Here is a 13,317-nt window from a genome sequence, read left to right as displayed (position 1 = left end):
ATCATGACTTTATAAATGGTTTGTATAAATGTTTTTTCTCCATTTTAACTACTTAAATAAATAGCCAACATGTTATACCATTAACATACATTAGCAAACTAGTAATTCTAAAGCGTTATAAATAAACAATCAAGTTACCTTTAATGCTATGGTATTTACAAATTCTAAACAAAAACTTGAGAAAATTGATTTATCAATTTTGAATAGGTTATGCATTCTTACTTAGCAAAATTATTTGTGTTACAAACATTTTTGATTAAATTGAAATTTATGCATGTAATGTTTCTAGATTTAAATGGTGAAATGGAAATAGTCTAAAACTTTATTTTTGCTTTTTTCTAAAATTATAATACAGAATATTTTAAAACAAATAAGGAAGCCGTACTAGACATTTGTTGACAGTAAGTTTTATTATTTTTGTACCAAAATTGTGAGTATTTTGATATTGAAATGTTATTCCTGATAAAAATCTTTTAAAATATAGAACTTGCAATGCAAACTGAACCTAAAAATTCATTTAACTCCAAACTCCAAAGCATTTTTACTCCTGCAAATGTTGTAGTTATCTATTTTCAGTTGACTTTTGTTGTTGGATGATTCTCGTTGAAGTTTTTCCCTGATCTACATATTATGGATTAGATTGCATATAGTGCAAACACTGTTATTATCTTGGTGAATGTATGAAGGGAAAATTTGTTTCTTTTTGTATATTCAATTCCTCCTTTGTTATTGTACTTAGTGGAATCATTATTCATAGATATCTCAATATTCTGCAATTCATGGCATCGTTTGGGATTGTTCTTTTGTCCGATTGTCTTTTTAAATTTTTTCCAGAAATCTTTTTGTTTTACTTTGTACAATAATTGCATGAAAGATTTATTCTTAGACTTGGTTTTCCTATTATAACATTCATAATCATATCATTTTGGACTATGATTTAGGAAGATGAACTTTACTTCAATATCTTTTTAGACCAGTTTACAATTCTGTGTTCTTGAATTACATTAATTCTGGTTATGTGTGCATCTACAACTACATTTTGATAGGCTATTTAAGTTTTAAAAGATTTTGTACTTTCATTTACAATGGCTCATACCTAGAGGATTAAAGTAATAGTATGTAGATTTGAGACATGAAAGATAAAAATATTTAATACGTTATGTTTCTTCTCAAGTTTTTCATATAAAGATCTCATTTGAATTTTCAACTGTAAAATAAGTAAAAAAAAAATTATCAGATTATTAAAAAAAACACCTCATAGAATCTTTATGACATTTTTCTGCGATAATATTTTATGTACGTAATGATATTCACTGATAGTTGTTATAGATTAGTTATTTGTTTTCAGGTCTATGATGTAGAAGACAAGATTCACATCTTCTCAACCAAAACATTTTAATTTTGATGGTATTAAAAATGAAAGGACGATTTTGTTAAGCTTTCTGTGAAGACATTTTAAATGTTGGCTTTGATTGGGAGCTAACAAAATAAAAACAAGATAATACTTTGATCAAACGTTTGGTATCAGTGGATGAAAATCATTAAAAAATAGAAATTGTCGTGCATGTAGAGTTGTATTGAATATTGTGTTGACAAGACTTGACAGTTAAATTTTGTTTAAGCCTCATTGGAATATTGGATAAGTTTTTATTTAAGTATTTTGTATGTCCAATGCATTATTTATCAGGTACTTAAAAAATCATGAATGCATGCCGAGTAAAATTAAATAAAAGTGTGGAAAGTGATGGATATTTTTAGTTTTCTATAAAGATCAGCATTAAAGGATATGAATGAAGCCTCAACGATCATGGACAACTTTGGACGATGGAGCATTGACAGAGGACAGGGTCAATCTAAAGGACAGCATGTTCCTCAAACTGCCCACAAACAGCCAACTTCTGAACAGGCTTTATGCCAACTCAGGAGTACGTGTCAGAATGCAAGTGGGGCGAAACCCAAGGCGTAAAATCCCTACGGTGCGAGAACTAATAGAACAGTTACAGCATAAACATGAACAAAGGTTACAGAAGGAGATGACTGAGATGGTTCCAATAAAAGATCGGTAAGAATTTGTGAAATCTAAAGGTTACTCACCTTTATAGTTTTAAATCTGAATTATTTCCGATGCAACATTTGATGTCAAGATTAAAGTTGCCATCAACATGTGTTCATTAATTGACATTAATTATCATAACATTTCTTAAAGACTGAAAACTGAAATCGCACCTTGTCCCTCCATTTGTCTGTATGTCCATCCATTGGTTTGTCCAACAAATATTTCCAATGCACTTTTCTCAGGTACTACCGTAGTATTATATCATTAAATAGAACTAGTTTAAGTACTTGTTAGGAATCTAGATTCTGACATATATATATTACTATATTATTTCGTTTCTATTATTTCCATGGTATTGTGCAATAAAGAAAGACCTTTATTTTAGTGAAAGAGGAAGAAAAGACAAGCAAAAAAAGCAAAAAACACAGAAATTTGGATTTTTGGCAATATTATATATATTCACATCTTGACAGTTATTAGTTGTAAAGTGTGAGCACCTTTTGTGTCATTCACCTACTTCCTGTTTGCCGCTACTTTGAATGTTCAGAATTTTTATAAACTACAAATTTTTCGTCACACATTTCTCACAGTACTTCTTCATAGAATGACATTATATTAATTTAGCAACTTTACAGTGATGAATTGTAATGTGCGAGTACTTAAGTGCCAGTTGGCTTACCAGGGTGCCACCTTTTTTCAAAATCCTGGATCCGTATCTGCATATGATGTACCTGCTCTGTGCACATAGAACTTTTTTCTTTCCATTGATATGTGCAGGGACATGAGTATATGTGTATGTTAACTTCCTATCTTATTTTAATTTTTCATTTGTATTGTGAATAAAAGGAGGTGTGGGTACATAGCTTATAAATGTCTATGAGAAAGCAATTAAAAGTCATTTCAAATTTTAAAAAAGAACTAATGATATAAAACAAAAGGCTTCAACAATAGACCAGTGTCTGCACATTAAGTCCAGAGTCTGCCATAGTTATGAAGTTAAATAATAATGTGATTCTTAAACTACTTATATACTAATTAAATAATAATTTTCCCAATATTTTTCATTGTGTTGATCACAGCTAATGCTCCCCAAAAATTGAAATGTAATGTAATACTTGTTACAAATGCATTAGTATTCATTAGAAATACATGATTCATTTGCATGCATTTCAATATATTATCTTCAAGCATATATGTTTTTAAGCACACAAAAAAGTCTTAATTTTCTTGTTTATCTATTTGGCAATTGGTTTTATTTTTTTTCTTTCGATCTAAATTTTATTTCTATTACTTGTTCCTGCTGTTTAAATATTTCAATTGGTTTCAAGTTGATTGCAGCTTTTTTAACAGTATTGTAACTAGTTCAAAATATTAAGATAAACCTTCAAACAAGCGTGAGTTTATATATTATATATAAATTGACTGTTATTTTACTGTTATTAGACAAAAGGAATCTGTAACCAGAATGATTCGTCATTTTATTGAGGAATCTAAATCAGCGCCAAACATAGGGAAAGGGTAGGTTTTATTGTCAACGTACATTCATTGCTTTGAAATATCTAATTGTTAAATATTTTTTCAGAATTGGTCCTAATTTTTGTTGTTTATCTATCACACATAAGTTTAAAGTAATTGAATGGTGTGGTATCCTAACGACCTTGTACTGTAACTATGGAATCCAAAGGGGCAAAATAATAGTGTACTGTGGATTCATTATTATTCGTGGGATACCAATTTTATTGGATTTCGTGGTTACAGGTAAACCACAAATTTAAATGTTCAATGAATATCACATTTGCTACAGGCTTGTATGCAAACTTTGGCAAATCCACAAAATCAAATATCCACTGAAATGCAAATTTAACTCAATTATCCATGAAAATTGGTACCCACGAAAATAAAAGAATCCCCTGTTATTATGAATTTAAAAGTGTTAAAGTTTTAGAACTTTAAGCCTTTCAGAGCAATATAATGTACATTGGTATTGGTTTTTAGAGAGGTGATTTGTATTTGTAGAATCACTTACCTCTTTCTTATTTCCAGGAAGACTGAGTATTGCCAATATCAATAAGTTGTCTGTCAATTGAGAGTCTTACTCAGTCTTCTGACCTGCTATACCCATGATGTAATGCTTTTCCTTTACTGTCTAATTTTACTGTAACATTGATTTACCAATGCTAGTTTTTTTTGTTTCAGAACATGTAACAATGCTTATAACAAATGTAGTTAATTAAGAAAAGCATTCATGAATTGTAATTTTAGTACAAAAAATAAGCTATAATTTGACATGATTTATTAGTATTAAAATAAACTGCTAAAACAAGTGAACAAAAAGTTTTGTAGACTTTTAAATGTCTCAAAAGTTTTTATAGAAACTTATAGTGGATAAAGTCAGTCAAAAGTTTTTTTAGAACCTTGGAACATTTTACAGTTTGTGTTCAAATTATGTAATGGTTAACCATTATTGTAACACCATAAAAACAACTTTGAATGCTTATTGAAACATGTGTCAGGTTTGTGACTAAAGACTTCTAGACGGCTTTCACAATCATTCATGCATTTTTCATACATTTCCAATATCACAATGTGCATGTTGTTTTGTTATAGTAAGAGTTGATTGTCGCCATTTACACAGGTTGACCTTAGATCAATTGGCGTAACTCATTCATAAAAAGGAACTCTAAATTGTACTATAAAAGATTTTATACCAGGGTTATATGGATTTAAAAATTTATATGATTTTTTCCATATGAGGAGTAAAATAAAATGATAAGTGAAATGCATCAGGTATACATAGTATATATATATATATCTTATCTGAAACACCCTCATTTCCAAATGTCCTACATTTAGAGGTTTTTTAATGGATGTGAAAAGTATAGTATAAAACAAAAAAGTGTTTATTACATAATGTTAGTCTTACTAATAACATCATGTTCAGCAAGCATGGTAGACAAATTCAAGATAAACTTGCAGTAGCATTAGATGTTTGCATAGACATGCATGACTTAAATAACATGACAAACTGTGTACTGTTTTCATAAGCTAATGTGCTTTTGAATAATATCGTTTATACCAAATTTTGCTTCAGAATAATATCATTTACAACAAGTGAATGAATGAAATACAAAACTATTTTAATTTTCTTCAGATTCATACCATGAATTTTAATGTATGAAGTGGGTACTATAGTATAGATATTATACAGTAAACACATTTTTAGCTCACCTGGCCCACAGGGCCAAGTGAGCTTTTCTCATCAATTGGCGTTCGTCATCGTCGTCGTCGTTAACTTTTTACATTTTGAACTTCTAGAGAACCACTGAATGGAATGAAACCAAACATGGCATGAATGTTCCTTATGAGGTGCTGACCAAGTGTTGTTACTTTGTAGCCAATCAATCATCCAAGATGGCTGCAAGCGGGGAACTTAGTTTAACAAAGGACCCTATGTAAAATACATACAAAAGTCTTCTTTTGAAGACCACTGAATGGAATGAAACCAAACATGGCATGAATGTTCAAATGAGGTGCTGACCAAATGTTGTTACTTTGTAGCAAATCCATCAACCAAGATGGCTGCCAAAGGGGGACTTAGTTTAACAAAGGATCCTATGGGAAATATATACAAATGTCTTCTTCTAGAAAACCGCTTAATGGATTGAAACCAAACATGGTAAGAATGTTTCTTTTGAGGTGCTGACCAAGTGTAGTTACTTTGTAGCTGATTTGTCATCCAAGATGGCTGCCAGCAGGGGGAGTAAGTTTAACATAGGACCCTATGGGAGATAAATACAAATGCTTTCTTCTAGAGAACCACTGAATAGAATGAAACCAAACATGGCATGAATGTTCCTAATGAGGTGCTGACCAAGTGTTGTTTAACTTTGTAGCCGAACCATCATCCAAGATGGCCACCAGCAGGGGACTTAGTTTAACATAAGACCCTATGGGAAATACATACAAATGCTTCTTCTAGAGGAGCACTGAATGGAATGAAACCAAACATGGCATAAATGTTCCTTATGAGGTGCTAATGAATACCTTAATACATGTATCTTTATAGATTGAGATATACTGTAAACTGCAAAAATATCAAGAAAAGAAGATCTACACATAAGTCAACATGAGCAAAATTGTCAATTGACATCTTGTTGGAGTTATTGTCCTTATAAAGTCATTTTGTACAATGTCAATGAATTTATTGGTAGTTTCTGTAAACTTTACAAAAGTTTTCTGCTTTTGATTAAATTACGGGGCCAATATTAAACCAAAGGACAAGGTACGATAAGGCCTGTTTTTGGCCCCCCTATTTTCTCATTTTTCAAATTCTGTTTTGGAAAGCTACTTATTATGTTAAAATATTCCCTGAGGTTTGAAGTTTGTTTGGATGAACTTCAAAAACACTAGTTTTAGCAACTGGGTGAGGTGAGGGGGTAAACTTTATGTTATTATTCAAATATTGTAATTATTATTCACTTTGTAGGTGTTCCGTACAACTAATTTTTAGTTTTTTAGTGTCTGCGCCAACGTGACCCAGGAATTTTTCTATTCCAATGTCATGTGAACTGTTTTTGCTGTCTAAATCGCCATAATTTTCTCCGGGTCACGTAGGCGCACGCTATTAAATCTTAAGAAACAATGGCCAAAAATCGTACTTTTTCCTTCTTTTGGGGTTTTTGGTGCCCTTTTACCCCCCTCACCTCACCCATTTTCTGAAATTAATGGTTTTGAAGTTCATCCAAACAAACTTCAAACCTCAGGGAATATTTTAACGTGATAAGTAGCTTTCCAAAACAAAATTTAAAAAACGAGAAAATAGGGGGGCCAAAAAAGGGCCTTATCGTATTTTGTCCTTTGGCCTCAATCATTATTAGGGTATCTGTTATGATTTTAATCTATTTTTACATGATTTCCATAACCAAAGTAGAATCAGGTGAGCAACACAGGCTCTTGAAAGCCTCTAGTTATTATGATGACTACATTTTAATTGCAGCTTTGAATGTCATACAAAATAGAATTTTATGTTTTTAGCTGTATTTGTGGTGTTATAATGAGAAGTTTTATTAATTCATTATTTAAATCATCTCATTATTGTTTTTAACAAGAGACAAATACATTTTTCAGGATATGTATATGCAAGCAGTTTTAGAAACTGCTACAAATGTCATTGTAAATGCTTTTTTCCTTCTCCAAATAGGTTTAAAAACAGCTCATTTAATGGGATTCAGTGGTTATCTTTACCATCCAAAGCCTGCATATTATTATTATACATGTGATGGTTGTTTTTGTGTATGGAGAGTGCCTTGCTCTCTGTTGGTTAAAGAGTCCTAAGTGTAACAGCCCGTTATGGGGACATATGTGGCATGTTGAAAGATTAGAGTACAGTCAAAATACCCTCTTTTTTAAGTTGCAGTCCAAATTTATCTCCTTTCATTTTGTAAACTCACATTGCAGATCTTACTGGTCTATTTGATTTTTAGTTGAATTATTCTTGCCACGATACGAATGCAAGAAATATTTGCCACTTTGTTTGCTTGCAGAGATTTAAATTTACTTTCGCATTCCGATACATTTTTGTATGGTCAACATTTTTAAATAAATGTTTGAAATATTATACTAATTCCAGTACCATGGTTTTAGATTAATGGTCTAACGTGGTAAGCATGTTTCATAACAAAGAAAATATGTGGAATATTTAATATTAGGTAGTCACTGGGTAAGGTATAATGCTGTAGAAAATTTGATATGAAACATGTGAAGGTGCAATGTGATGAAACTTTTTAGTTGCCACAAGTGGAATAGAATAATGTGAACATTTGGGTGGCACACAGGGGAAAGTTTATGAAATATTTTAATTCCACACTGGGAAAAGGATCATAAATATGAAATATTAGATGCACACTGACAGGTGATGGTACACAAGTAAATGCTCCTTTGAAATATATGATGATATAAAATGTTCCATACAGATGAAGTTGTAATGATAAAAATAATTGTAAGTTGTACACAGCGGGAAAGAAAAATATTGACTATTTTGATATGTAGGAGGAAAAACTTTAAATGACATGGAACATAAGAATTATACAATCCAGGGAGGGTGAATATAACTAATATGAGTTAAACACAGGGGAAAGTATAAAGATGTGGATACTAATAAAATAATATCAAATTAACAAAATCATAGGTAAATTAAAATTTCTATGTATGAAAATATTAAAGAAGTAATGGATTTGTGATACATAAAATATTGACATTGTGCATGCATATGGTAAATACTTTCAATGGGAGATAACTCTAACTGACATCTTTGTTTTGACTGGTTGAAACATGTATTTTGGTTTGTGCAGTACAGTCCATTTTCTCATGCTTATGAATCAGTCTTTAAAAGTTTATTTACTTTTCTTTTAAGAATCTAGGAATGAATAAAGATGTCCTCCCCATTTGAGGTGAATTTATTTTTATTACAAGTTTTGCAATTTAAATTTTTGCTATGAATGATATGGAACATGTTATACAGTTAAGTATTTCAATTACAATGTCTTGGCTTTGAATCATTTTATAAGATATAAATATAAACCTACAGTGGCTTTGTCAAAGGCCATAAAGACTTCAGTTTTATATGTTTATCATCAGTCAAAACCTATTGAACGAGCTCATTCAGAATTAGTCTGATTTAAACCTTATATATTGTTAACTGATTTAATTTGCATGTTTTAATACATTGTGACTATTGAATACACCACCCGTCTGGGGTGACCCCATGTAATGCAACACCGTCCACACTTTGATGTACTGATACTCTGTTAAATGATTTGAAATTAGATTCATGAATTGTTGAATTATTTTATGAATTATCTTGAACCGATCTAGGGGGTGTATTATGGGTGTTTTTATTAATAAATGATTTGTAATCTTAATTATGATTTTAAATATTTGTTAGTTTAATTTTTCCTTAAAATATTTTTGAAATATTGACATATTGTATTTGCAATAAACCTTAGATTTTCCATTTATTAAATGAGTATTTAAAGAGAATCCTTGATAAACCCTTCTTTAATCAGTACTGGCTCAACAAATGAAAACTAAAATAAAAATGTCTTAATCCATAGATTTTCTTTATCAGATAGTTTTTCAGATTTGAAGAAAATTTTGAAGTTGTCAATAGACTAGACTATTTTGAAGATTGTGAATAGGTTTTTAATGCAGTCATCTTTTTTATGGGAATGCTGAACCGTTACAAATTTTGGCAACACTTAACCGATGGGTATCATTTGTATTCACCCTAAATGTGACGACATAATACTAGTACTCATAGAATAAATGGCATTTTTGTAACTGATGACATTTTGTCGTAGAAAATTGAATAACAAATAATTCAAGTTTATAATGTGTTTAATATGTATTAATATGTATCAGAATATGTGAATTGGAGTACCCTTTAACATTTTCCGTACATCACAGCATGGGACTTACAAGATTTTCAGGATATTATTTAAAAGATATGTACTTCAAGCTCAAAACTATATTATTACATAATTTAAATTGTTTTGTTTTGTTCAAAATGAAGGAATAAACCGTGGCTTTAATGTACTCAACAGCAGATTGCAGTAAGTAAAAAAATTATAGAAGTTTTATGATTCATAATTTAACTTTGAAAATGAGTGGGATTTTTTTTATGAACTACAATGAAGTTTCCTCGATTATTGACACAAAAGCGTGATCCTTTAGCTCGTCAGAAGATTCGATATATTTTAAACCAGCCTGTCCACAAACGTGCGAAAGTTGTACGTTTTAGTTTACCACAGATTAATGATCCACAGAAAAATAAACAGAGTCCTGATGATATCATACCCTTGCCAGAGAAAACCAGACGATTTGAAGTAAAGAAATTTGAAACACTTGACAATGTACATTATGAGAAGAGAGAAGAAGAAACTATACGACTAAGATGGACATCACGACTGGAGAAGGAAGCAGAAAACATATCCAAAGTTTTTAATAGATCAGATACTAGTAAAGAAGATGTTCTTAAATTACCAAAACTTGTACATTTGCACAATAAAGACAGAAATTGTCGAAATTCCTGCAATGTTTGTGAAGCATCAAGGATAATTAGTGCATCACCTGTAGACAAAGTTTTTCGTGAACATAGAGAACACGGAATATCCTGTAAATGTACTGTATGTGAAACTGTCAACAAGATCAGAGCTATGCAATCTCCTAGCCCATCAGAATCTGAGGTAAATGTATATTTATTACTGGTAATGAAAAAAAAAAATTGAAGTAATAAGGGACAATTAGACTTAAGTTGATTTGCATATATTGGTGCCTTTTTTTGTTTTTTTTTGTATTTCTCTTGACTCAATTTTAGCTATAGTAATTTTTTGGGGCTCATATTGTAAGGATTATAGTCTATGTGACAGCTAGGGAACATCTGGCTTTGATCTCATTTTCATGGTTCATTGACCAATGTTCAGTATTTGTGATCAAATCATATTCTCGGTTGCTGTAATTAAATGTCAATTTTGTTCATGAAATCATTGTTATGTCCAGCTTACTGGATTCACTAAACATTGACCTTATTTTCATGGTTCACTGATCAAAACATTATAAATTTTGGATAAGCATAGAATTTTCAGATAGTTTTACTATCGCATTAGAACATTGTTAATTACTGTTTTAACTTACTAATAACCATTTATAACAACAAAAAAAGTTTAAAAATCAATTAGAGGACTGCATCCAATACACCTTATCGCTATTTGTCCGCCATTACTGGACATCACACAAGTTCCCGTAAAATTTTGACGTCATAATAGAAAATGTCTGACGCCACAATGGAAAAGTGATTGTTGTATGACGTCAAAAGTTCGAGCGGGACAGATTCTCGGGTCAAGCGGGAATAGCGATAAGGTGTATTATTATACCAAGTTTTATTAATATTGAATAATTCTATATTTTAACTAAAACAGATGAGTATTCAATTATTTAAAAAAAAAAAAACATATTTTGAGAGGTATTAAGCAAAAATAAAATTTTTATGTTTAGAAGAGGTCATTGGTTTCATTAGTATATACAAGGTAAATAAACTACACTATGGGAAGGTCTGTTAAAAGTATTTATACCTTAATATAAAGGGATTATGTAAAATTTAAGTCTTGCATAGTGGACTTATTTACCAGATATGTACATTGATGCAGTCAAGTAGTGTTTGAAATATACATAAAATTTTTAAAAAAAAAGATGGAATTTAAGGATAAAATACGAGAAATATATTTTCGTGAACGTAGCCAGTCTGTACCTGGTTTCTATCCTAAGGTAAGAAAGTGTTTTCATAAATATTTAGGACGTTTTTGCGTGGATTAAAATGGATTACACATTAACTTATAAATATGTTATGAAAAAATCCCCCCCACTAAATACCAAAAGCTGTTTGAGGAATTTACTAATATACATTGGAATAAAAGGAGATGTAGGGTATACTTCAATGAGACAGCAACCCAAAGATACAAATAACAAAAAGACATTGAGAGGAAAATAGTCTACAACAATATTCTTTTTACCTTGTTTAGTACATAAATCAGGCTGTTAGTTTTCTCATTTGAAATTTTTTACATTTGTCATTTCGAGGCCTTATATAGCTGACTATGTTGTATGGGTTTTGCTCATTATTGAAGGCCGTACAGTGACCTATAGTTGTTAACTTCTATGTCGTTTGGTCTCTGGTGGAGAGTTGTCTCATTGGCAATCATACCACATCTTCTTATTTTTACATTCAACAATAGACAGGTGTATTTGTCAGATGTATGATATACATTAAAAAAAGTTGGGGGTCTTAAAAGTGTTGTCTTGAAGCAGAGCTCAAATCAAAGTTAATACTAACAAAGGTTGATCCAAAAGTTCATGGACAAATTGGATAAAATTTACACTTTTCATTTCAGTATAATCTGTACTTTTATACTTTTAATATTACTCATTATGGCTTGGAATACCAAAATTGCATACTTGTATGTATGATAGCTGTTCAAATTTTCACATGTCAATTTTGCAAATTGTGATTAAGAATTTTGCTTTAGTTCAGTCTTAAAAGTCAAATTTAATTCTAAACTAGACAGTTTCAAAGAAAATGACCTAGCAATGTGGATGATTGTAAAACTGTTGTCAACATTTTTTTTAATACATGGAACTGTTACACACACAAAAATATTGTAAAGCATAATGCGTACAAGGAGGAGATACATTTAGCCAGCCCTATTTTACCTTAAAATTGCATTATTGCAAAATAGTGTGCCTTTTTTTGGTGAAATAATTGATGATTAAACTTTTATGTCTTTCAAAGATTATAAATACTCCCCTAGATTTTATGGACTAAACGTGGTCAAAGTTTAATTTTTCTTTTGAAATTGGGTGCATGCATGAACCAAGTAAATATGTGTATAAAATATTGTTCATAAAAACAAATACTAGGGAAAACTATTTAGTGGAATTTTTATGCATAATATTTTTGGTCTAATAACCATAAAAGTATCATCCAAAATCTATGAGTATTTACGAAAACTCTTTTTTTTTTTTGGATATCATGGATCCTGACCTACCATTTTATATGAAATAAGAAGATGTGGTATGAATGCCAATGAAATAACTCTCTAACAGAGTCCATATGAAGTGGGTTTAAGAAACTGTAGGTCACTGTACCATCTTCAACAATGAGCAAAACCCTTACCTTATAGTCAGCTTTAAAAGTCTCTGAAAATAACAAAATGTGAAACAATTCAAATTAAAAAAAAACTGATTTATGACAAAACAATAGACAAAAAACAAAGACATCAACCAAAGATAACCACTAAATTATAGACTCCTGAATTGCGACAGGCACATATAAAATGTGGAAGAGTTAAAAGATGTTTGTGAGCACTCAACCCTCCTAGTAACCTAGCTTGGACAATGGTGTAACACTGTACAACGTAAGAACAAACTTTTAATTTTAGAGTAAACATGAATTGAAATATCAAATTAAAAGTTCAAATTTGCATGAAAAACTTGACCAAATAAGTCCATTGAAGTACCCTGTCCTTTCTCATTAAATATACTGTGGATTCATTATTATTCATCAAGTATCAAATTTTTGTGGATTTTAAAGATAAAGGTTAATATAGAAATAAGAAGATGAATTAAAGTGTTTTCAATAGACTTGTATGCAGAATTATTAAAGCTCTGAAATAAAGTGATCACAATATGAACAACTGGAGATGTGACAT

At 30.5% G+C, this 13,317-nt stretch overlaps 1 protein-coding gene across 7 annotated transcripts in view; it reads left to right on the top strand.

Moving 5' to 3' along the window:
* Nucleotides 1-13,317, top strand: part of LOC127699443 (uncharacterized) — a 114,839-nt gene that overhangs the window by 27,882 nt on the left and 73,640 nt on the right. Inside the window, exons 2-3 of one of the 7 annotated variants that reach the window (XM_052203041.1) lie at nt 1,349-2,062; nt 3,500-3,574. The exons of 2 other annotated variants lie outside the window; for them this stretch is intronic. In XM_052203041.1, the coding sequence (XP_052059001.1) occupies nt 1,791-2,062; nt 3,500-3,574 (347 nt within the window). In that variant the 5' untranslated portion in view covers nt 1,349-1,790. Of the gene's footprint in view, nt 1-1,348; nt 2,063-3,499; nt 3,575-9,028; nt 10,300-13,317 lie in introns of those variants that run through there. 4 more of the 7 variants (XM_052203042.1, XM_052203036.1, XM_052203038.1 and 1 more) reach the window with 4 other exon arrangements.

Source organism: Mytilus californianus, unplaced genomic scaffold, assembly GCF_021869535.1.
Source record: "Mytilus californianus isolate M0D057914Y unplaced genomic scaffold, xbMytCali1.0.p SCAF_1, whole genome shotgun sequence".
In the NCBI taxonomy this organism is placed as follows: Eukaryota; Metazoa; Mollusca; class Bivalvia; order Mytilida; family Mytilidae; genus Mytilus; species Mytilus californianus.
The sequence above is the reverse complement of the archived record's forward strand: the minus strand, read 5'-3'. Positions and strand labels throughout refer to the sequence as shown.